Raw genomic sequence first — 25,821 nt, 5'->3', positions numbered from 1 at the left:
CCTGGGTGAGACCCGGCCCCTTCATCGAAGCCGCACTCCCTGCCTCTACCCCAGCGATGGTGCCACAGGCCAGGCAGGCCAGCCTTAGTGAGACACCACACACACACACACACACACACACACACACACACACACACACACACACACACACACACACACACACTATCTCTCTCTCTCTCTTTCTCTCTCTCTCTCTCTCTCTCTCTCTCTCTCTCTCTCTCTCTCTCTTTTCTCTCTCTCATGATGCTGCCAGGGGCCAGGTGACAGCCGGGTCTAGGATGCACTAGATTCGCCCTTGCTCCCTCTCCTTGGTCGGAGTGGCGGTGGCCCCGTGCTTGACAACAGCCAGCTGGGTGAGGGATTGGGATCGTGCCTGGATGCTTCCAGACACTGCAGGGAATGTGGCCACCTCTCAATGATCCAAGGACCCCTGTCCGATCCCCACCCCTGGGGACTCCTGAACGGTTCCATTCCCCCAGCAGGACTTCCCCAGGGGCTCCCCCACCACCGGGGGCTGATGGAACGGTCCATCTCACCAAAAGGACCCCACTTCTAAGGTGACCCCCTCTAGAAGCCGCATGGCCTAGTGGATAAAGCCCGGGCCCAAGAGTCAGAAGATTATGGGTTCTAATCCTGGCTCCATCACTTGTCTCCTGTGTGATCTTGGGCAAGCCATTTGGGCAAGCCATTTGGTCATCACTCTGGGCATGTTACTCCCCTCTTCAAAAATCTCCAGTGGCTACCAATCAACCTACACATCAGGCAGAAACTCCTCACCCTCGGGTTCAAGGCTCTCCATCACCTCGCCCCCTCCTACCTCACCTCCCTTCTCTCCTTCTATAGCCCAGCCCGCACCCTCCACTCCTCTCCACTTCTCTCCTCACCGTGCCTCATTCTCACCTGTCCCACTGTTGACCCCCAGCCCACGTCCTCCCCCTGGCCTGGAATGCCCTCCCTCTGCACATCCGCCAAGCTAGCTCTCTTCCTCCCTTCAAGGCCCTACTAAGCGCTTACCTCCTCCAGGAGGCCTTCCCAATCAATCAATCAATCAATCATATTTATTGAGCACTTACTGTGTGCAGAGCACTGTACTAAGCACTTGGGAAGTACAAGTTGGCAACATACAGAGACAGTCCCTACCCAACAGTGGGCTCACAGTCTAAAAGGGGGAGACAGAGAACAAAACCAAACATACTAACAAAATAAAATAAATAGAATAAATAGAATAGATATGTACAAGTAAAATAAATCAATAAATAAATAGAGTAATAATTATGTACAAACATATATACATATATCCAGGTGCTGTGGGGAAGGGAAGGAGGTAAGATGGGAGGGATGGAGAGGGAGATGAGGGAGAGAGGAAGGAAGGGGCTCAGTCTGGGAAGGCCTCCTGGAGGAAGTGAGCTCTCAGTAGGGCCTTGAAGGGAGGAAGAGAGTTAGCTTGGCGGATGGGCAGAGTTCCCAGACTGAGCCCCCTCATTCCTCTCCCCCTCTTCCCCCTCTCTATCCCCGCAGCCTTACCTCCTTCCCTTCCCCACAGCACCTACATATATGCGTATATGTTGGTACGTATTTATTACTCTATTTATTTATTTTAGTTGTACATATCTATTCTATTTATTTTATTTTGTTAATATGTTTTGTTTTGTTCTCTGTCTCCCCCTTCTAGAGTGTGAGCCCACTGTTGGGTAGGGACCGTCTCTATATGTTGCCAACTTGTACTTCCCAAGCGCTTAGTACAGTGCTCTGCACACAGTAAGCACTCAATAAATACAATTGATTGATTGATTGATTGATTTAATTTCTCTAGGCCTCAGTTCTCTCATCTGTCAAATGGGGATTAATACTGTGAGCCCTATGTGGTACAGAGACTGTGTCCAACCTGATTATCTTGTATCTACCTCAGCACTTAGAACAGTGCCTGCCACATAGTAAGCGCTGAGCAAATACCATCATTAATAATAACAATGATGGCATTTGTTAAGTGCTTACTATGTGCCAAGCAGGGGGACAGGGCCCCCAGTGAGGGTCCCGGACAGTGCAGGCTCAGAGAGACTGCCTGTGAGCCAAATCCAAAGCAGGGGGGAGGGAGAGGGAGGTGACCTGGATGATGATGAAAATGATAACAATAATAATAATTACAGTAATTGTTAAATGCTTACTATGTGCCAAGCGCTGTTCTAAGCGCTGGGGTAGATCCAAGTTAATCAGGTTGGACACAGTCCCTGTCTCTCAGGGGGCCCACAGTCTTAATCCTCACTTTACAAATGTGGTAACTGAGGACCAGAAAAGTAAAGCAACTTGCCCAAGGTCACACAGCAGGCATGTGGCAGAACCGAGATTAGAGCCCAGGTCCTCTGACTCCTAGGCATGGTTTCTGTCCACTACTCTAGGCTGCTTCCCATTATGCTTCCCATAATACTGCTTCCATTGTGATGTATTTGATACCTACTGTATGCCGAGCACTGTGCTGGACACTAACTATGCTCAGAGCACTGTCCTGAATGCCTACTGGTGCAGTGTACTGTATTGGGCTTTGACTCTGTGCACTGTGATGCACTAAGCACCTACTGTCTGCAGAGCACCATACTGGCCACCAATTATGTGCAGAGCACTGCTCTAAATACCTACTGTCTGTAGACTGCTGTACTGGACACCAACTGTGTATAGAGCATTTACTGTACCAAGCACTGACTATGTACACTGTGATGTACTAGGCACCCAAGCATTGACTGTGCACATTGTGATGCACTGGACACCCACTGGGGTACAGCACTGTTGTGGGTGCTTGGGAAGCTACAATGAAAGTGAGAGGCACGATTCTTGCTTTTGAGGAGCTTTTTTAAAAAATGGTATTTGTTAAACGCTTTTTATGTGTCAGACATTGGGTCTCACAGTCTTAATCACCATTTTACAGATGAGAGAACTGAGGCCCAGAGAATAATAATAATAATTATGGTATTTGTTAAGCACTTACTATGTGCCAAGCACTGTTCCAAGCGCTTGGGTAGATACAAGGTAATCAGGTTGTCCCATGTGGGGCTCACAGTCTTAATCCTCATTTTACAGATGAGATAACTGAGGCACAGAGCAGTTAAGTGACTTGCCCAAAGTCACACAGCTAAGTGCAGTGACTTGCCCAAGGTCACACAGCTGTTGATGGAAGAGCCAGGATTAGGCTCAGGTCCTCTGACTCGCAGGCCCTGGCTCTAACCTCAAGGCTCCAACCCTCTAGACTGTAAACTCATTGTGGGCAAGGAAAGTGTCTGTTATATTGCTATATTGTACTCTCCCAAGCGCTTAGTACAGCTCTCTGCACAAAGTGTCAATAAATCCCCCATGGCTTACCTCCTTCCCCTCCCCACAGCACCTGTATATATGTATATATGTTTGTACGTATTTATTACTCTATTTATTTATTTTATTTGTACATATTTATTCTATTTATTTTATTTTGTTAATATGTTTTGTTCTCTGTCTCCCCCTTCTAGACTGTGAGCCCACTGTTGGGTAGGGACCGTCTCTATATGTTGCCAACTTGTACTTCCCAAGCGCTTAGTACGGTGCTCTGCACACAGTAAGCGCTCAATAAATACAATTGAATGAATGAATGAATGAATGAATAAATACAATTGACTCACTCACTCACTCACTAGGCAACTCTGCTTACTGTCTAATGGGAGATGCAGGCACTCAGGCAGAGATGGTATTCTGTGATTCATTAATTCATTCAATTGTATTTATTAATCAATCAATCAATCAATCGTATTTATTGAGCGCTTACTATGTGCAGAGCACTGTACTAAGCGCTTGGGAAGTACAAATTGACAACACATAGAGACAGTCCCTACCCAACAGTGGGCTCACAGTCTAAAAGGGGGAGACAGAGGACAAAACCAAACATACCAACCAAATAAAATAAATAGGATAGAAATGTACAAGTAAAATAAATAGAGTAATAGTAATAGTAATAGTTGAAGTGACTCCCTCACAGTCAGTCGCTCAGAAAACCGAGAGACCAGCTGTGGAACGCTGTGTGCAGAGCACTGTACTAAGCGCTTGGGAAAGTACAATACAACAATAAACAGTGACATTTCCTGCCCACAATAAGCTCACAGTCTAGAGGCGGGGAGACAGACATCAATACAAATTAATAAAATTACAGATATATACATATGCATACATGCCATGGGCCTGTTGGGGGGAGAGAACAAAGGGAGCAAGTCAGGGTGATACAGAAGGGAGTGGGAAAATAGGAAAGGGGGCGCTTAGTCTGGGAAGCCTCTTGGAGGATATGAGCCTTCAGTAAGGCTTTGAAGGGGAGGAGAGTAATTGTCTGGCAGATGGTTACCCATTCCTCTGTATTTAGAGCAGAAACTCCTGACCACCATAAGGCCCTAATCAGCTCTCTCCCTTCTGCATAGCCTCGCTCCTCTCCCACTACACCCCAGCTCACACACTCAGCTCCTCTCAAGCTGACCTCCTCATAGCACCTTGCTCAAGTTTCCCTCGCTGCAGACCTTTTGCTCACACCTTCCCTTCCCTTTCATATCCAGCAGACCTCTGCTGTCCCCATCTTTCCAAAAACTCATCTCCTCCAGGAAACCTTCCCTGGTCTATCTCTCATCTCTCCACCCTGCTTACCTCCTATTGCCACTTCAGCAGTTCCATTTCACCTGACCACCATAGCACATATGTACAGACCTTTGCATTGTCAATGAATCAATCAATCAACTGTATTTATTGAGCACTTACTGTGTGCAGAGCACTGTACTAAGCGCTTGGGAAGTGAGGTGATGGATCAGCCTGCACTATAGAAGCCATACCCACAACCAAAATTTGTTTAACGGCAGCACAGAGTTAAAGCGGTGGCCAAATTCTGCTATCTAGGCAGCTTCTTGACCAGCAATGCAATGATAGACAGGGAAATGGAAAATCGAATAAAAAAATGCCAGAATATCCTCTGGGAAATGGGCAGACTGGGTGGGGTGGCAGCAGAGGAGTTCAGCCCCCAGACTGGACTAAAGGTCTCCAGCACCTCAGAGCTGTCCACCCTTCTCTATGGCTGTGAGACCCGGCCCCCTCACGCATCTGGCTCCTTGGCCACTTCCATCAGCATCACCGATGCCAGGCTCAATACCAGCTGTCAAGGTGAGATCACAGACGGCCAAGTGCCGGAATGTCGTCAGTCTCCCTGCATCGAAGCTGCACTAGCCTGAACACGGCTACAGTGGGCGGGGTACGGGAGGAGAACGAGTGATGGCAGGGGACCCCAACAGCTGCTGGGTGGGGACCTGAAATTGGGAAACCGGAAGCCGGGAGGGCAGAGGAAGTGCTTTAAGGACACGGTAAAACAAAGCTTCAGACAAGACTGCATCCCAGCCAAAAACTGGGAGACAACGGCCGAGAACAGACCAGCATGGCTCACTGCCATCCAGAAGGGAGCGGCTTTTTTAGAGCCAAAGGTTTGTCTAGAAAGAAAGACAAGGAGATGGAAGAGAAAACAGCACCATGTCCAACAAACATTAAGCATGACAACACATAATAATGATGGTATTTGCTAAGTGCTTACTATGTGCTGGACACTGTACCAAGCGCTAGGGTGGATACAAACTAATTGGATTGGACACAGTCTGTCCCCTACAAGGGCTGACAGTCTTGCTCCACATTTTACAACTGAGGAAACTGAGGCCCAGAGAAGTGGTCCAAGTTCGCTCAGCAGACAAGTGGCAGAGCCGGGATTGGAATCCATGACCTTCTGACTCCCAGGACCATGCTCTATCCACTGTGCCATGCTGCTTTTCAACGGAGACCCTGAACCATGGTTCCCTATTTCTCCCCAAGAGACCCTGCCCCGGACAAAGCCCACTTCATCCGAGCAGCCCTCCCTGATTGACACTGGGCCCTTAGTCATGACCAAACTGCCCCAAATTCTCCAGGAGCCAAGGTGGGGGCACCTGGGTGGGTGATGGAGGGGGACCGGCCCTGGGTCAGTGGTAAAAACGCTCACCCACCACCCCCATCCACCGCCCCAGAGCTCCACCAGCTGGGCGTGACCTGGAGGGTAGGGGAGAGAAGTGCTTAGAACAGTGCTCTGCACATAGTAAGCGCTTAATAAATGCCATTTTGATGATGATGATGATAAGGATAAATTCTAGACTGTGAGCCCACTGTTGGGTAGGAACCGTTTCAGTATGTTGCCACCTTGTACTTCCCAAGCACTTAGTACATTGCTCTGAACACAGTAAGCGCTCAATAAATACGATTGAATGAATGAATGAATGAATGAATGAAAGGGCCTGAGTAATCCACTCACAGAGGGTCATGGAGCCTGGATAATCCACTCCCTGAGATAGCCTCAGGCCACCTAGCATTAGCTCCCCTCTATGCTTCCGCCTCCCCTCCACTCCCAGTTTCCGCAGATGATCTAATACTAAGCACTCAATAAATACTATTGCTACTCAATAAATAAATATTATTACTAGTCTCCCCATTTTAATAGTATTTGTTGAGCGCTTATATGTGTCAGGCACTGTGGCTCAGTGGAAAGAGCCCAGGCTTTGGAGTTAGAGATCATGGGTTCAAATCCCAGCTCCGCCAATTGTCAGCTGTGTGACTTTGGGCAAGTCACTTCCTTCTCTGGGCCTCAGTTACCTCATCTGGAAAATGGGGATTAAGACTGTGAACCCCCCGTGGGACAACCTGATCACCTTGTTACCTCCCCAGCACTTAGAACAGTGCTTTGCACATAGTAAGCACTTAATAAATGCCATCAGTATTATTATTATTATTAAACACTGGGGGAGATTCAAATTAATCAGGTTTGATACCATCCATGAACCACAAGGGGCTCAGTCCTAATCCCCATTTTACAGATGAAGTAAAAGAGGCACAGAGAAGTGAGTTGACTTGCCCAAGGTCACACAGCAGGTACGTGGCTGAGTCCGGATTAGAACCCAGGTCCTTCTGACTCTCCGGTCCATACTCTATCCACTAGGCCACATGGCTTCTCAAGGCCCTACAAAAATTGCATCATGTCCAAGAAACCTTCCCTGACTAAGCTCTCATCTCCCCACACTACGTTCCTGGCTTTCTGAGGCACCTGTGCACTTGGATGTGACCCCCTAAACACTCCTAATCTCATCCCACCCTCAGCTCCTCAGAACTTCCGTCCATCCCCTTACACTCTGCTGCTTCCTCTACCCATAATTTATTTTAATGTCTTTCTCCCCCCACAGACTGTTAGCTCCATGTGGGCAGGGATCGAATCTACCAACCCTATTGTATTGTAATAACAATATTAATAATAATAATAATAATTGTGGTATTTGTTAAGCACTTACTATGTGAAAGGTACTGTATTAAACGCTGGGCTGGATACAAACAAATTGGATTGGACACAGTCCCTGTCCCACCTGGGGCTCACCGTCTCAATCCCCATTTTACAGATGAGGTAACTAAGGCACAGAGAAGTGAAGTGACTTACCCAAGGCCACACAGCAGACAAGGGGTGGAGCTGGAATTAGAACCCATGACTTCTGACTCCCAGGCCCGTGCTCTATCCACTATGCTGTGCTGCTTCTCAACCAAGCACTCAGTACAGTGTTGTGCCCACAGTAAGCACTCAATAAATGGAACGAGCACGGACCTGGAAGTCAGAAAACCTGGGTTTTAATCTTGGTCCTGCTGTGTGACCTTGAACAAGTCACTTCACTTTTCTTGGTCTCAATTCCCTCATCTGCAAAATGGGGATTCGATACCTGTTCTCCCTCCTACTTAGATTGGGAGTCCCATTTGGGATCTGATGATCTTGTATCTACCTCAGCGCTTAGTACAGTGCATGGCACATTATCCTCGACTCATCTCTCTCATTCAATCCACATGTTCAATCTGTCACCAAATCCTGTCAGTTCAGCCTTCGTGACATCAGTAAAATCTGCCCTTTCCTCTCCATCCCAACTGCTACCATGTTAATCCAAGCACTTTAATTACTGCATTGGCCTCCTCGCTGACCTCCCTGCCTCCAATCTCTCCCCATTCCAGCCCACGCTTCACTCTGCTGCCCAGATCATTTTTCTATAAAACGTTCAATCCACATCTCTCCACTACTCACCCATCCTTCCCAGCAGTATCCTCAGATGAGATCTCCTCCCTCCTCTCAAGTGCTACTCCGGCCACCTGTGCTTCTGACCCCATTCCCTTTCATCTTATGAAATCTCTTGCTCCATTCCTCCTCTCCTCCTTAACGTCCATCTTCAACCGCTCACTCTCCACTGGTTCCTTCCCCTCTGCCTTCAAACATGCCCACATCTCCCCCATCCTAAAAAGCCCTCTCTTGACCCCACCTCCCCTTCTAGTTATCGCCCTATCTCCCTCCTACCATTCCTTTCCAAACCCCTTGAACGAGTCGTCTACACGCGCTGCCTCGAATTCCTCAATGCCAACTCTCTCCTCGACCCCCTCCAATCTGGATTCTGTCCCCTACATTTCACCAAAACTGCCCTCTCAAAGGTCACCGATGACTTCCTGCTTGCCAAATCCAATGGCTCCTACTCTATCCTAATCCTCGACACTGTGGACCACTCCCTTCTTCTCAACATGCTATCCAACCTGGGCTTCACAGACTCTGTCCTCTCCTGGTTCTCCTCTTATCTCTCTGGCCCTTCATTCTCAGTTTCTTTTGCGGGCTCCTCCTTCCCGTCCCATCCCCTTACTGTAGGAGTTCCTCAAGGATCAGTTCTTGGTCCCCTTCTGTTCTCTATCTACACTCACTCCCTTGGTGAACTCATTCGCTCCCACGGCTTCAACTACCATCTCTACGCTGATGACACCCAAATCTACATCTATGCCCCTGCTCTCTCTCCCTCCCTTCAGGCTCGTGTCTCCTCCTACCTTCAAGACATCTCCATCTGGATGTCTGCCCGCCATCTAAAACTCAATATGTCCAAGACTGAACTCCTTATCTTCCCTCCCAAACCCTGCCCTCTCCCTGACTTTCCCATCACCGTTGACGGCACTACCATCCTTCCCATCTCACAAGCCCGCAACCTTGGTGTTATCCTCAAATCTGCTCTCTCGTTCACCCCTCACATCCAATCCATCTCCAAAACTTGCCGGTCTCACCTCCACAACATCGCCAAGATCCGCCCTTTCCTCTCCATCCAAACCGCTATCCTCCTGGTTCAATCTCTCATTCATTATTTCATTCAATTGTATTTATTGAGCACTTACTGTGTGCAGAGCACTGTACTAAGCGCTTGGGAAATACAAGTTGGCAACATATAGAGACGGTCCCTACCCAACAGTGGGCTCACAGTCTAGAAGGGGGAGACAGAGAACAAAACAAAACATATTAACAAAATAAAATAAATAGAATAAATATGTACAAATAAAAGAAATAAATAGAGTAATAAATACATACAAACATATATACATATATACAGGTGCTGTGGTGAGGGGAAGGAGGTAAGGCGGGGGGATGGAGAGGGAGTGGAGGGGGAGAGGAAGAAGGGGGCTCAGTCTGGGAAGGCCTCCTGGAGGAGGTGAGCTTTCAGTAAGGCCTTGAAGGGAGGAAGAGAGCTAGCTTGGCAGATGTGCGGAGGGAGGGCATTCCAGGCCAGGAATTTTCATCCTATCCCGACTGGATTACTGCATCAGCCTCCTCTCTGATTGCCCATCCCCCTGTCTCTCCCCACTTCAATCTATACTTCACGCTGCTGCCCGGATCATCTTTGTGCAAAAATGCTCTGGGCATGTTACTCCCCTCCTCAAAAATCTCCAGTGGCTGCCAATCAACCTACGCATCAGGCAAAAACTCCTCATTCTCGGCTTCAAGGCTCTCCATCACCTCGCCCCCTCCTACCTCACCTCCCTTCTTTCCTTCTACAGCCCAGCCCGCACCCTCCGCTCCTCTGCCGCTAACCTCCTCACTGTGCCTCATTCTCACCTGTCCCGCTGTCGACCCCCAGCCCACGTCTTCCCCCTGGCCTGGAATGCCCTCCCTCTGCACATCCGCCAAGCTAGCTCTCTTCCTCCCTTCAAAGCCCTACTGAGAGCTCATCTCCTCCAGGAAGCCTTCCCAGACTGAGCCCCCTTCTTCCTTTCCCTGTCCTCCCCCTCCCCCTGCCCTGCCTCCTTCCCCTCCCCACAGCACCTGTATATATGTTTTGTACAGATTTATTACTCTATTTATTTTACTTATACATATTTACTATTCTATTTATTTTATTTTGTTAATATGTTTGGTTTTGTTTTCTGTCTCCCCCATCTAGACTGTGAGCCCGCTCTTGGGTAGGGACCGTTTCTATATGTTGCCAATTTGTACTTCCCAAGCCCTTAGTACAGTGCTCTGCACAAAGTAAGCCCTCAATAAATATGACTGAATGAACGAATGAATGAATCTCTCCACTGCTCAAGACCTTCTAGAGGCTGCCTATCCACCTCTGAATCAAACAGAAAATCCTCACCATTGGCTTTAAAGCAATCAATCACCTTGTCCCCGCCTACCTCACTTCCCTGATTTGTTTTTTCCTCTATGGTATTAGTTGAGTGCTAGCGATGTGCCTGGCACTGTACTAAGCACTGGGATAGACACAAGTTAATCAGGTTGGACACAGTCCCTATAATAATAATTGTGGTATTTGTTAAGTACTCACTATGTGCCAGTCACTGTACTAAGCGCTGGGGTGGATACAAGCAAATCAGGTTGGACAAAGTCCCTATCCCAATGGGGCTCATGCCCTCAATCCCCACCTTGCAGATGAGGTAATTGAGGCCCAGAGAAGTAAAGTGACTTGCCCAAGGTCACAAGGGAGACAAGTGATGGAGGCAGGATTAGAACCCATGACCTTCTGACTCCCAGACCCGTGCTCTATCCACTACGCCATGCTGCTTCTTATAACACACAGGGCTCGCAGTCTTCATACTCATTTGACAGGTGAGGTAACTGAGGCACAGAGAAGTTTAAGAGACTTACCCAAAGTCTCTCAGTAAACAAGCGGTAGAGACAGGATTAGACCTCAGGTCTTTCTAACTTCCAGGTCCCTGTTCTATCCACTAGACCAAGCTGCTTCTGATCTCCTAAACAACCCAGGCTGCACACTTCTCTCCTCTAATGACAACCTTCTCACTGTATCTTGATCTCGTCCACCTGGCCGCCGACCCCTTGCCCACATCCTCTCTCTGGCCCCCCCCCTTCATATCCAACAGACAATCAGTCTCCCTACCTTCAAAGCCTTATTAAAAGCATGTCTATTCCAAGAGACCTTCCCTAAGCCCTCATTTCCTCATCTCCCTTTCCCTTCTGCGTCACCCTTGCTCTGCGATCCGCACCATTTATTCTCCCCACCCTCAGCCCCACAGCACTTATGTCTAGACCCACAATTTATTGATTAATATTAATGTCTGTCTCTTCTTCTTGACTGCAAGCTCCCGATAGGCAGAGAACGTGTCTACCAACTCTGTTGCATTTTCGTCTCCCAAGTGCTTAGCACAGTGCTCTGCACACAGTAAGCGTTCAATAAATACCATTGATTGATTAATTGAGGGAGTGGTGCAGGGTCCATCTCCTTCTTTCGGCTGATGACCGGACCATGCTGAACGGGGGAGTGGTGCAGGGCTGTCCTTCCTTCCTCCAGCCGATGACCAGAACATGCTGAGCAGGTGAGCGGTGCAGGAGCTGTTCTCCCTTCCTGTGACTGATGACCGGGCTGAGCCGAGTGGGGAAGCGGTGAGGGGACCGTCCTCCCTTCCTCCGGCCGATGACTGGACTGCACTGAAGGGAGGAGCAGTGTGGGGGCTTTTCTCCCTTCCTCCAGCCAACGACCAGACTGAGCTGAGCTGGGGAGCCATATGGGGCTGTCCTGCCTTCTTCTGGCCAATGACCATACCACGCTGAACTGGGGAGCAGTGCCGGGGCCGTCCTCCCTTCCTCCAGCCGATGACCAGACCACACTGAGCGGGGGAGCAGTGTGCGAGCCGTCCTCCCTTCTTCCGGCTGATGACTGGACCACAATGAACGGAGGAGTGGTGTGGGGGCTGTCCTCTCCTCTTCTGGCCAGTGACCAGACTGAGCTGAACAGGGGAGCATTGTGGGGCTGCTCTTCTTCCTCCGGTAGATGACCAGACTGTGCTGAGTGGGTGAACAGTGTGGGGGTCGTCTTCCCCTCCTCCAGCTGATGACCGATGACCAGGGGAGCATTGTAGGGCTGTCCTGTCTTCTTAAGGCTACTGACCAGACTGCACTGAGCAGCAAAAAGATGCGGGGCCCATCCTCCCTTCCTCTGGTAGATGACTGCATGGTGCTGAGCAGGGGAGTGGTGTGGGGGCCGTCCTCACTTCCCCCGGCCGATGACCGGATGGTTGTGAATGGGGTAGCCTCCCTGCTCCTCCCCTCCCCCCTCACTCACCACATGGCAAGTGGCCCAGACACAACAACGGTTGAACAGTCTGTCAGAGGTAATGGGGCACCCCCTCCCCACCCCATCCTCAGTCCTAGTCTGCCCCTCCTGCCCATCTCTGGGCCCCCTCTGCTCCTCTCCCCAACCCTTTCCCCACTTCCATCCCATGGTCCCTAATCCGCCTCTCCTCCCCAACCCCTGTCTTCCCCACTTTCCTCCCCTCCCCTTCCCATGGTTCATCAGGCCCAATTAGCCATCTGGCGGGGTTCTAGGCAGCCTGGCCTGGGCCATTGTCCCTGCGCTGTGCTCCGGGCACGAGCCTGCAGGGCACGTGGGCACACGCGCATGCGCACGCGCGCACACACACACACACACACACACACACACACACACACACACACAGACACACACACACACTCTTCTACCCTCTCCTCATTGTCAGTCATCCCAGCAGCTGACAACACCACTACGCTGACCCCAGGAGGAGGCAGTGGGTGAGCGGGAGAATGGGAGTGGGAAGGGGGCACAGAGGAGAGGGAAAGCAGGACAGGCCGGAGTCCCCACCCCCACACACCCCCGGGCCTCTCTCCAGAGCTGGCAGGGGCAGAAAGGGTCTTCAAACGCAGTGACCAGCAACCAGTGACCCCTCAGTGACAGATGGAGGTGCAGGCCTGCAGCTAAAGGGCACCAGGGTCACAGACCTCTGCCTCCTCCGTCATCCAGGGTCTCGCCCTGGCGGGCAGGGTGGGGAGAGGGGAGTCTGCAGGAGGAACGGGCCCCCAGATCTTGGAAGACGAAAATGGAGGCCGAGCAGCCCAGCACTGCCCACCATGGGAGGACAGAAGGGGGATGCCTGGGGCCTGTTTGGCTAAGTGATCCCAGGGGTCTTTGCTGGCCCTCGTGCTCCTGCTGCCACCCTGCACCCCTGGCCCCTCTGCCCCCACCCCAATGTCCACCTGGCCCTGGACAGAGCCCATAGGGGAAGGGGACTCTTGGTTGACCACAGCATGAGGAGTAGGGGGGCAGGGCGGGGGGAGTCTAGCACTGTCCACAGCTACATGTGGGCTAGTGTGGGGCACGTACAGGGCTTGTGAAGGGTGTGTTGGGGGGGGGGGCAGGTCGGGGGAAAGGCAACCTGACATCAACTTTAAGCCACTTGATCAGCTCCCTCCCCATCACTTGTCCTTGCCCTTCTCTCAGCACATCTCAGCTCGCACTCTTCAGTCAGCCCATCAATTGTATTTATTGGGCACTTACTGTGTGTGGAGCACTATACAAAATGGTTAGAGAAGTAGCATGGCTCAATGGCAAGAGCACGGGCTTGAGAGTCAGAGGTCATGGGTTCAAATCCAGGCTCTGACAATTGTCAGCGGTGTGACTTTGGGCAAGTCACTTAATTTCTCTGTGCCTCAGTTACCTCATCTGTAAAATGGGGATGAAGACTGTGAGTCCCACGTGGGACAATCTGATCACCTTGAATCCTCCCCAGCGCTTAGAACAGTGCTTTGCACATAGTAAGTGCTTAACTAATGCCATCATCATCATCAATAAGTAGACATATTCCCTGCCCACAACGAGCTGACAGTCTACAGGACTCTTCTCCATTCTCTCAGCATCATTCTCATCTTTTCCTCAGTGATCCCTTACTCATGCCTCTGCTGCTGCAGGTGGGTCAGGCACTGTGCCCGATTACTTTTTATTTTTTATAGTATTTGATGATGATGATAATAGTGATAATAATAACAATTGGGGTATTTGTTAAGTGCTTACTATGTGCCAAGCACTGTACTAAGTGCTGGGGTGGATATAAAGCAAATCGGGTTGAGCACAGTCCCTGTCCCACTTGAGGCTCACAGTCTCAAACCCCAATTTATGGATGAGGTCACTGAGGCACAGAGAAGTGAAGTAACTTGCCCAAGGTTACTCATCAGATGAGTAGCAGAACTGGGATTAGAACCTATGACCTTCTGACTCCAAGGCCTGTGCTCTATCCATTATGCCACGCTGTTTCTTCAATGGTATTTATTATGCACTTAATATATGCAGGGCACTGTACTAAGCACTTGGAAGAGTACAATTTAAATAATAATAATAATGATGGTATTTGTTAAGCGCTTACTATGTGCCAGGCACTGTTCTAAGCTGCTCCCGACTGTGAGCCCGTTGTTGGGTAGGGACTGTCTCTATATGTTGCCAACTTGTACTTCCCAAGTGCTTAGTACAGTGCTCTGCACACAGTAAGTGCTCAATAAATACGATTGAATGAATGAATGAATGAATCAATCAATCAATCGTATTTATTGAGCGCTTACTATGTGCAGAGCACTGTACTAAGCGCTTGGGAGGTACAAATTGGCAACACATAGAGACAGTCCCTACCCAACAGTGGGCTCACAGTCTAAAAGGGGGAGACAGAGAACAGAACCAAACATACCAACAAAATAAAATAGGATAGAAATGTACAAGTAAAATAAATAAATAAATAAATAGAGTAATAAATATGTACAACCATATATACATATATACAGGTGCTGTGGGGAAGGGAAGGAGGTAAGATGGGGGGATGGAGAGGGGGACGAGGGGGAGAGGAAGGAAGGGGCTCAGTCTGGGAAGGCCTCCTGGAGGAGGTGAGCTCTCAGCAGGGCCTTGAAGGGAGGAAGAGAGCTAGCTTGGCGCATGGGCAGAGGGAGGGCATTCCAGGCCCGGGGGATGACGTGGGCCGGGGGTCGACGGCGGGACAGGCGAGAACGAGGTACAGTGAGGAGATTAGCGGTGGAGGAGCGGAGGTTGCGGGCTGGGCAGTAGAAGGAGAGAAGGGAGGTGAGGTAGGAGGGGGCGAGGTGATGGAGAGCCTTGAAGCCCAGGGTGAGGAGTTTCTGCCTGATGCGCAGATTGATTGGTAGCCACTGGAGATTTTTGAGGAGGGGAGTAATATGTCCAGAGCGTTTCTGGACAAAAATAATCCAGGCAGCAGCATGAAGTATGGATTGAAGTGGAGAGAGACACGAGGATGGGAGATCAGAGAGAAGGCTGGTGCAGTAGTCCAGACGGGATAGGATGAGAGCTTGAATGAGCAGGGTAGCAGTTTGGATGGAGAGGAAAGGGCGGATCCTGGCAATGTTGCGGAGCTGAGACCGGCAGGTTTTGGTGACGGCTTGGATGTGAGGGGTGAATGAATGAATGGGGTAGATACAAGGTAATCAGGGTGTACCAAATAGGGCTCACAGACTTCATCCCCATTTTACAGATGAGGGAACTGAGACTTAGAGAAGTTAAGTGACCTGCCCAAAGTCATACAGCTGGCAAGTGGCAGAAACGGGATTAGAGCCCATGATCTCTGACTCCCAATCCCAGGTTCTTTCCACTAAGCCATGCTACTTCTCCAGAGATGACAGAGTTGGCAGACAGATTCTCTGTCCGCAATGAGCTTACTTTATGCCAGGCACTGTACTAAGCACTGGAGTAAATACAAACTCATCAGGTTGGACACAGTCCCTATCCCACATTGGGCTCACAGTCTTGATCCCCACTTTGCAGGAAAGTGAACTGAGGCACAGAGAAGTTAGGTGACTTGTACAAGGTCACAGAGCAGAGATGTAGCAGAGCCGGGATTAGAACCCAGGGGCCCATCCATCACCCGACCCCGGAGGGCAGGTCAGAGGCGGCAGCAGCAATGACATTGGGCGTCCTCCTCATGAAGTAGAACGTGGGAGAAGTCACAGCTGGGGAGGTCACTCTGGCTGCTGCTGGGATGGTAGACTGAACTGCAAGACGCCTGAGGCTCTGTTCTCCTGGCCCCAGGCCCCTAAAGACTTTTATTTTATTTTATTTCTATATTTACCACTCTCTCTCCTCTCTTGATCTTGTGTTTTCGGCCCTTTATTTTTTCCTTTCATGTCTGCTGCCAGTCCCCTCTCCCCTCTTTATTCTTAGATTGTGAGCTCCTCAAGGGACGGGGACTGGGTCTAATTCTCTTCCATGTACTGTTTCCCAGCGCTTAGTACCCTGCATTGTATACAGTAAGCGCTTAATAAGTGCAATTACTACTAGGCCACCCTACCTCAGACTCCAGCAAAAAGTGGCTCTGGGAGGGTCTGCCCACAAGGGGCACTTGCTATGGCCTGGAGCTGGTCATTAACCCACAGACCAACAGAAGGACCAAAAGATGGACCAGTGGGTGGACCAATGGAAGGAACTTCATAAGGACTAATGGACTAGCAAAAAGACTAGCAAAAGGACTAATAATGATAATAATAATGGTATTTGTTAAGCATCTACTATGTGTCAAGCACTGTTCTGAGTACTGGAGTAGATACAAGCTAATCAGGTTGGACACAGTCCCTGTCCCACATGGGGCTCACAGTCTTAAAACTCATTTTACAGATGAGGTAACTGAGGCACAAAGAAGTGAAGTGATTTGCCCAAGGACAAACAGCAGACAAGTGGCAGAGCTGGGATTAGAACCTTGCTTCCTCCTACCTCACCTCGCTACTCTCTTACTCTAACCCAGCCTGCACACTTCGCTCTTCTAGTGCTAACCTTCTCACTGTGCCTCTATCTCGCATGTCTCCCCACTGGCCCTGTGCCCACGTCCTGCCTCTGGCCTGGAAAGCACTCCCACCTTAAATCTGACAGATAATTGATCTCTCTCCCTTTGGGGCCTTATTGAGGGCACACTTCCTCCAGGAGGCCATCCCTGGGGCCCCCACTTTCCTCTTCTCTCACTTCACCCTGACTTGCTCCCTTTGTTCTTCCCCACTCCCAGTCACCCAGCACTTATGCACATATTTCTAATTTATTTATTTATATTAATGTCTGTCTCCCCTGCTCCAGACTGTAAACTCATTGTAGGCAGGGAATGTGTCTGTTTATTGTTGTATTTTACTTTCCCAAGTGCTTCATGCAGTTCTCTGCACACAATAAGCACTCAATACATATGACTGAGCGCAGAGCAGCAGCGTGGCTCAGTGGAAAGAGCCCAGGCTTTGGAGTCAGAAGTCATGGGTTAAAATCCCATCTCTGCCAATTGTCAGCTGTGTGACTTTGGGCAAGTCATTTAACTTCTCTGTGCCTCAGTTACCTCATCTGTAAAATGGTGATTAAGACTGTGAGCCCCACATGGGACAACCTGATCACCTTGTATCCCCCCAGTGCTTAGAACAGTGCTTTGCACATAGTAAGCGCTAAACAAATACCATCATCATCATTATTATTATTATGAATGAATGAATGTACCCAGTTCTTCTGACTCCCAGGCTGGTGCTCCCTCCACCAGGCCAGGCTGCAGAAGGACTAACAGGAAAAGCAATGGGAGACCAACAAAAGGACCAAAGGAAGGACCAATGGCAGGACCAATGGAGAGACTAACAGAAGGATCAACTAGGAGACCCAGGGAGGCACAAATGAGGGGACCAACAGAAGCACCACTGGAAGGACTAACAGAAGGACCAAAAGAAGGACCAATGGTGGGACCAGTAGAAAGACCAATGGAAGAATCAACGAAAGGAGTAATGGAAGCACCAACAGGATTAAAAGAAGGACTGCTGGAGGGACCGCTGGATGGTCCAATGGAGGAACCAACAGGAGGACCAATGGAGGGACCAATGAAAGGAGCAATTGAAGGACAAACAGGACTAACAAAAGGACCACTGGAGGGACCAATGGAGGGTCCAATGGAGGAACCAATAGAAGGACCACCAGAGGGACCAACAGAAGGACCAACAGAAGGATCAAGGGAAGGACCAGTGAAAGGAACAACTGATGGATCAATGGAAGGACTGATGGATTCCAGCTCTTAGCAATGTCACCACCTCAGCCTATATCACTTCTCTTCCCTGACCCTCAGGGGCACAAGTGAATCGAGGGTGAAAGAGTCTCAGCTTCATCTGACCATTTCCCCCGGCCCCTTCCCACCCCTTCACCAATCCTATTTCTACCCCACCTCTCTGCTTGTCTTGTGCCTCCACACAAAAGGCCCTTTGCCCAGGGTCTGGACTCCCATGTACCTGCCAACTAGTGCCCTCATTCTCAACTTTCTGGGGTGCAATGGTACCAGAGCCCCCACCTCCTCCAGAAAGACTTCCAGGGTCCTATAGCCTACTGAAAAGAGCACAGGCCTGGGAGTCAGAGGATCTGGGTACTAATCCCGGCTGTCGCTTGTCTGCTGTGTGACTTTAGGCAAGTCACTTAACTTCTCTGAGCTTCAATCACATCATCTGTAAAATGGGCATTAAATCCTCCTCCCTCTGATTTACACTGTGAACCATATGTGGGACAGAGACTATGTCCGACCTGATGACCTTGTATCTACCCCAGCACTTAGAACAGTGCTTGACATATTGTAGGCCATATTCCATATTCCAGGCCATATTCCCCCTGGCCTGGAATGCCCTCCCTCCACACATTAGCCAAGCTAGCTCTCTTCCTCCCTTCAAGGCCCTACTGAGAGCTCACCTCCTCCAGAAGGCCTTCCCAGACTAAGCCCCCTCCTTCCTCTCCCCCTCTTCCCCCCTCCATCCCCCCCGCCTTACCTCCTTCCCCTCCCCACAGCACCTGTATATATGTATATATGTTTGTACATATTTATTACTCTATTTATTCATTTATTTTATTTGTACATATTTATTCTATTTATTTTATTTTGTTAATATGTTTTGTTCTCTGTCTCCCCCTTCTAGACTGTGAGCCCACTGTTGGGTAGGGACTGTCTCTATATGTTGCCAACTTGTATTTCCCAAGCGCTTAGTACAGTGCTCTGCACACAGTAAGCGCTCAATAAATATGATTGAATGAATGAATGAATATTGTAAGCACTTAACTAAACCCTTCTAGACTGTAAGGTCGTCGTGGGCAAGGAATGTGTTAGGTCTTGATATTGTACTTTCCCATGCACTTAGTACTGTGCTCTGCACACAGTAAGTGCTCCATAAATACGATTGACTAATACTATAAAAAAGTGGGTAGTGAGATCTCCCCTGGCTGCCAGCCTGTCTAAATGGTAGGTAACCACCACGACCTCCCCACATCCCTCCGCCCCTCCCCTCTCCTCTAGGACACAGGCCGTGGAGAGAAACTGATCCCTCTGGGGGCCACGTTCCTGAGCATCAGCCTTCATGGGCTGGTCCACTGCATAGGGAGGTCACAGCTGCTGGTCAAAGTCTTCTGCTTTCTGTGATCTTCCCCTGGTGCCCAGTGCAAAGAGTGTGTATTTACATGTGCAAGTGTGTGTATATATGTGTGAGTGTTTGTATATATGTGAGTGTGTATGAGTGTGAGTGGATGTGTGGGTATGCATGTATGTGAGTGTGTGAGAGTGGATAAGTGTGTGTGAGTGTGAGTACATGAGTGGATCTATGTGTGTGAGTATGTGTATGTGTGACTGTGGGGGTGTGTGAGTGTATGTATATGTTTGAATGTGTGTATGTGCGAGTGTGAGTTTATGTATGTGGATATGAGTGTGTGTGGATGTGAGTGGATGGGCGTGAGCATGTGTTTGAGTGGATGTTGGGGGGAGGGGGGGTGGTTTATGGTATTTCTTAAGCACTTACTATGTGCCAGGCACTCTTCTAAGCGCTGGAGTAGATACAAGCCAGTCAGGTTGGACACAGTCCGTGTTCCACATGGGGCTCACAGTCAATCCCCATTTTACAGATGAAGCAACTGAGACAGAGAAGTGAAAAGACTTACCCAAGGTCACACAGCAGGCATTCGACTCTGAGGCCCGAGCTTTATCCATTAGGCCTCACTGCTTTTCAGTATGTGAGGATGTGTGTGAGTGGATGCGAGTGAGTGTGTGTTGTGTGTGTGCACGTGTCCTGTTGCCCCTCCAGACTCCTGCATAGAGCACCTCTGCCGCTCCTCCTGGCTGGAATTCATCGTGTGTGCCCTCAGGCCGGGCCTGGGCACCAATCGCCCCAAGAGGGTAAATGTCTCCAAGCCCAGCCAAACCCGCCCACCTACCCATCCAAGTTGCGCCTCCGCCCCAGCAGGCGGAGTCAAACTCCCCACCGGCTGACCTCTGGTCATCCCAGCTCTCCAGTCATCACCCCTGCCCTCCATACCTTCCCCTGCCCCCATCCTTGCCCTCGCCACAGCCCCCACGTCTTGTGGAAAGAGCCTGGGCCTTGGAGTCAGAGAATCTGGGTTCTCATCCCAGCTCTGCCACTGGCCTGCTGCATAACATTGGACAAGTCACTTAACTTCTCTGGGCCTCAGTTTCCTCATCTGGAAAATGAGGATTCAATTCCTGCTGTCCCTCCTACTTAGACTGTGAGCCCCAGGCGGACAGGGACTGGGTCCAACTGATGATCTTGGCACATAGTAAGCGCTTGAGATACACAATTATTATTATCATTATTACCTCAATCGTATCTATCTCATCATTGACCACTCATGCGCATCTTGCCTCTGGCCTGGAATGTCCTCCCTTTTCATATCTGACTGTTACTCTTCCCACTTTCAAAGCCTTATTGAAGACACCTCTCCTCCAAGAAGTCTTCCCCGACTAAGCCCTCATTTCCTCTTTTCCTACTCCCTTCCGCGTCGCCCTGGTTTGCTCTCTTTATTCACCACCTCCCCCTAGCCCCACAACACTTATGTTCATATCCATAATATATTTATTTATATTAATGTTTATTTATTTATATTAATGTCTATCTTCCCCTCTAGATCGTAAGCTTGTTGAGGGCAGAGAATGTGTCTGTTATATTGTTGTGTTGTGCTCTCCCAAGCACTTAGTACAGTGCTCTGCACACAGTAAGTGCTCAGTAAATTTGATGGATTGATTATAATTATTAGGGGATAGAGGGCAGGCCTGACAGCCTCAATGAAGGGGGAGGTTCCCTGTGACACCCCTGCTGCCACCCTGCCCTCCCCTCCACCCACAGTCCAGCAGTTTCTGGTTGGTCCCCTGGTTCTTGGGCGTCGGGTCTACTGGGGAACAGAGTCTCCCCCACCGATCCCCAGTGCCAAACCCCCAGAGAGGAAGAGCTGCCCTCCAAGCCCCAGATGGAGCTGGGGATGCTGAAGCCAGGGACGCCGGATCCAGGGATGCCAAAGCCAGGGATGCTGGAGCTGGTGGCGGGGGGTGGGGGGAGAATGCCGGATGCCCCAGATGGTGCGGGAGAGGGAGCTCAGCTGCGGGTGGCGTCTGACAGCACAGGCCCTTTCCCCAGCAATCAGCTGGCCCAGGCTGTTCCTGTTACCACTAGCCCGGAGACCTGGGGACCCCAGGCCCATGGGACCCCTTTTCTTGAGTGAAGGGCCTCCTTTGGCCCAAACCGACCCCCAGCTCCATCCCCGCCCCCTGACATTGTCCCCCTGCCCTGCTCCCCACCGCAGCCCAGCCCCTGGTTCCACAGGGTCTCCCTGGGGCTGAGGGCTGAGGCCACAGGGCACTCACTTATCACTGGCCATGAAAGAGACTGCCCCCAGCAGGAGTGGGGTGATGTGGGGGCTGGGGGATGGCAGGGCTGGAGGGACAAGGATGCTCCAGACTCAGGACTGGAGCCCAATCCCTGACCCACCCCGTCCTGCTGACCGGAGGATAAAAGGCTGCAAAAGAGGAGGGGTCTTTGGAGGCAGGCTGTGATGGGTTGTTGGCCTTCAGCTGGGCCTGGGGGAGGTGGGAGGTGGAGGTAGCATCCCAGAAGTACTTGGAGTAAATATAAGTCTGCAGGAGGAGCCTATAAAACAGTCAGCCTCCCCACCAGCCTTCCTGCCACGGCCAGTGTCCCCCTCCTCCTCCTCACCAGCTTCCCTGACACAGTCAGCCTTCCAACCAGCCTCCTTGCCACAACCAGCCTCCCCACCAGACTCTCAGCCATTGCCCCTTTCAGCCTCTCCGCCGGCCTCCCCTCTACTGTTTCTTCAGCCTCCCCAAAACCTACCCATAAGCTTCCCAGCTAGCCTCTCAGCCATTGCCCCTTTCAGTCTTCCACCCAGCCTCCCTGCCAGTCTCCCAGAGCCAGCCTCTCAGCCACTGCTCTCTTCAGCCTTCCCACCCTCCTCCCTGCCAACCTATCAACCACCTTCCCTTTCAGCCTCTCTGCCACCCTCCACTGTCCCTTCAGCCTCCCAACCAACCAGCCTTCCAGCTAGTCTATCAGCCACTGGCCCTTTCAGCATCTCTGCCAACCTCACTGCCACAGTCAGCCTCTCCGCTGGCCTTCCAGCCAGCCTCTTGGCCACTGTCCCTTTCAGCCTCTCTGCCAGCCTCTCAGCCACTGTCCTTTTCAGCCTTCCCACCATCCTCCCAGCCAGCTCCCCCGCCAGCATCTCAGCCACAGCCAGCCTCTCGGCCACTGTCCCTTTCAGCCTCCCCTTCAACCTCCCCACCAGGCCACCTGCCAGTGTTCCAAGAGCTGATCTGAGAGGGGGAGGGAGCTGCTTCTCCCCCAGGCCCCACAGCCTCTCCCATCCCAGCTTTCCCCTGACGGGATCTCTCTCCAGCACCTCCCTTTCTCCTCCCATCTGGGTGGGGATGGGCGGGGGTTGGGCAGTCTTCCCAGGGTGAGGGAAGGCTAGAGAAGAGGGTGGCCACTCCGGGTAGAGGGTCAGCGAGGCAGGAAGGGGAAAACCCCCCGAACACCCCACGCTTTCAGCCAGTCCGACCAGGGGGCCTGTGTTTACCCCAGACTCTGGGGCCCTCTCAGGACTCTGGGGGGATGGAAGGCAGTCAGAGCCGTGGGGGTCTGGTAGGGGAGTGGGGCAGACAATACTGAGTTGTGCATCTTGGTCCCCATCACCCCCAAAGCCTCTGAGGCCCCCGAGGCCCCACCAGGGCAGTGAGGCCTCCATCTCTTCAGGATCAAGCCTATCCTGGAGAAATGGGGAGAGGTGGGGAGGGGTGGGGAGTGTGGGGAAGGGGAGGGAGGAGCAGGGAGGAGTGGGAAGGGTTGGGGGAGGGTAAGGAGGAGGGGGGAGGAATGGGGAGGGGGAGTGGGGGAAGAGAAAGAGGCTTCTCCAGACAAGACGGCTTCAGATATGGGGGAAGGGGAGGCTCTTGACCATCTGTAAATTCAGAGCTAGTTCCCAGGGGGAGCCAGGAGGAGGGGGAAGGGGAGAGGAAAGGAGGGGTGAGGGGGAGTGGGTGGAGAGGGCGGTGGGAAGAAATGGACCCTCCAGCTTCCAGGAATGAGCAATGATGGATAGTCCAGCCCCCTCACCTGCTTAGGCTGAGCCTCAGTGAGAGAGAGAGAGAGAGAGAGAGAGAGAGAGAGAGAGAGAGATGGGGTGAGAGTAAGAGATACTGAGGCTTGCAGAAGCAGAGAGCGCTCAAAACTCAGACCACAACCCTGGCCCCCGGCCCGCCCCTCCGCCCCACTCTCCAATGCTGCTTTCTCTCAAGTCTGGGCATCTGGGCTTCATTCACAGATACAACCTAGAAGCCCCTCCCCATCAGCCCGGCCCCAGCCCAGCTCAGCCCAGCCCCAGCTCCAGCCTAGCTCCAGCCTAGCTCCACTCAAGCCCTCAATCAGTCCAGCCTATAGCCCGCAACCCCTTTTCAGTCCAGTCCAGCCCCAGCCTAGTTCCAGTTGAACCCTAGCCCGGGTCATACCAGCCCCAGCCCAACTGCAGGCCAGTTCTGTCCAGCCTGTGCCAGTCCAGCCCTCAGCCTCTCAGTCCAGTCTAGTTTTAGTTCAGCCCTAACCCGAGTCATCTCAGCCCCAGCCCAGCCCAGCCCCGCTCCACCCCAGTTCTGTCCAGCCTGTACCAGTCCAGCTCCCAGACCCAGCCCAACTCCAGCCGTTTCAGTTCAGCCGTAGCCTGGGCCATCCCATCACCAGCCTAACTCTAGGCCAGTTCTGTCCAACCTGTGCCAGTCCAGCCCCCAGCCCAGTCCTGCCCAACTCCAGGCCAGTTCTGTCCAACCTGTGCCAATCCAGCCCCCAGCCCAGCCCGGCCCCACCCCAGTTCTGACCAGCCTGTCAGTGCAGCCCCCAGCCCCAACACAGCCCAGACCAGCAACAGACCAGCCCCAGTCCAGCCCCAATCTAGTTTAATTTCAGCCCTAGCCTGGGTCATCCCAGACCCAGTTCAATTCCATGCCAGTTCTGCCCAGCCTGTGCTAGTCCAGCCCCCAACTCCAGCCTAGTCTAACCTTCCAGCTCAGTTCAGACCAGTCCCCAGACACTGACCCAGCTCAGTCCAGACCAACCCCCTGCCCCAACTCAGTCCAGCCCCCAGCCCCAGGCTCAGTCCAGTACAACCTTCCAGCCCTGTCCAGCCCAGCCACTACCCCAGTTCTGACCCTCTAGGTACGGCTGCTTTAGGTTCAGGGCTGGTGTGGAGATGGGGGCAGTGGGGAGGGGGGAGAAGACGGGAAGTGGGAGCAGTGGGGAAGTGAGGAAGCGGAGAGAGGGCAATGGGGAAATGAGGGCAGGGGGAGATGGGGGAGAGGGGCAGTGGGGAATGTGGGGGAGAGGGGCAATGGGGAGGGGGGAGTTGGGGCAGAGGAAAGGTGGGGGTGGAGGGTGGGGAGGGTCAGTAGAGGCCCGTGGTCGGGAGGGGAGGGCAGGGCTGGGGAGGGGGTGCCGGGGCGCGGCCCCTGAAGGCCCGTAAGCTCCAGCTGAAGCGCTCCCTCCGGGCTCCCCATCTCCGGGGCCAAGCGGTCAAACAGGCAGCCCCTCCGGGTTACCACAACGCGGGGCGCCGAGGGCCCCGAGCGCAGCAACCGCTCGAAGCCCCGGGAGACCCCCGACCCGGCGCCGCCCCAACCCCCACCCCCAGCTCCGAGGGTCCCGGCGGGGGGCGGCGGGGAGCTGGGGAGGCCGGAGAGAGGAATTGGACCGCCCCCATTCCCCAAACCCGGGCCGGCGCCCCCCGCTCCCAGCCCATCCCCCCAGAGATCCGGGATCGGGGGGAGCGGGGGTAAGAGGGGGGGGTCACAGGCGCCCCATCCTACCTGTCCGGAAAAAGGCGTCCACGTCCGAATCTGCGGCGGCTGCTTCGTCGGCTGGCCCCTCGGGGGGGTTCATGGCTGGGGCGCGGGGGGCGGCCCGGCGGGGGAGGGGGGCGGCCCGGTGCGGGGAGGCCAGGCGGGCGGGGGGGGGGGCGCGAGCCTCACGGGGACGGGCGCGGGGGGTTGGGGGTCCCCCGCCCCATCCTTCCCCCCGCCCCCTCCCCCAAGGACCGCTCTCCTCCCGGGGCCGGAGAGGTGGTGGGGGTGGGTTCCGAGGGCCGGAGCCCCCCCTGCCTCCTCCTCCTCCTTTTCTTCCTCCTCCCCTTCTTCGTCCTCTTCGTCTTCCTCCTCCTCCTGCTCCCGCTGCTCCTCCTCCTCCTCCTCCTCCTCCCACTCCTCCTCCTCCCTCCTGCTGCTGCTGCTGCTGCTGCTGCTGCTGCGGCCCGGCCCTGTCTTGTCTCTATTGTTCAGCTCCGCTCCGCTCGTTCCCCTTTCCTCCTCCCTCTCCTTTCCCCCACC

General features: G+C 52.3%; 1 protein-coding gene across 2 annotated transcripts in view; it reads right to left on the bottom strand.

The window, feature by feature from the left end:
- The window catches only part of KALRN (kalirin RhoGEF kinase), a 288,617-nt gene extending 263,234 nt beyond the window's left edge, over positions 1 to 25,383 (bottom strand). For both annotated transcript variants that reach the window (XM_038752830.1, XM_038752839.1), the window contains exon 1: positions 25,306 to 25,383. In XM_038752830.1, coding sequence (XP_038608758.1) covers positions 25,306 to 25,378 — 73 coding nt within the window. In that variant the 5' untranslated portion in view covers positions 25,379 to 25,383. The remainder of the gene's footprint in view (positions 1 to 25,305) is intronic.
- Between the last annotated feature and the right edge of the window lie 438 nt (positions 25,384 to 25,821).

Source organism: Tachyglossus aculeatus, chromosome 1, assembly GCF_015852505.1.
Source record: "Tachyglossus aculeatus isolate mTacAcu1 chromosome 1, mTacAcu1.pri, whole genome shotgun sequence".
Taxonomy (NCBI): Eukaryota; Metazoa; Chordata; class Mammalia; order Monotremata; family Tachyglossidae; genus Tachyglossus; species Tachyglossus aculeatus.
The sequence above is the reverse complement of the archived record's forward strand: the minus strand, read 5'-3'. Positions and strand labels throughout refer to the sequence as shown.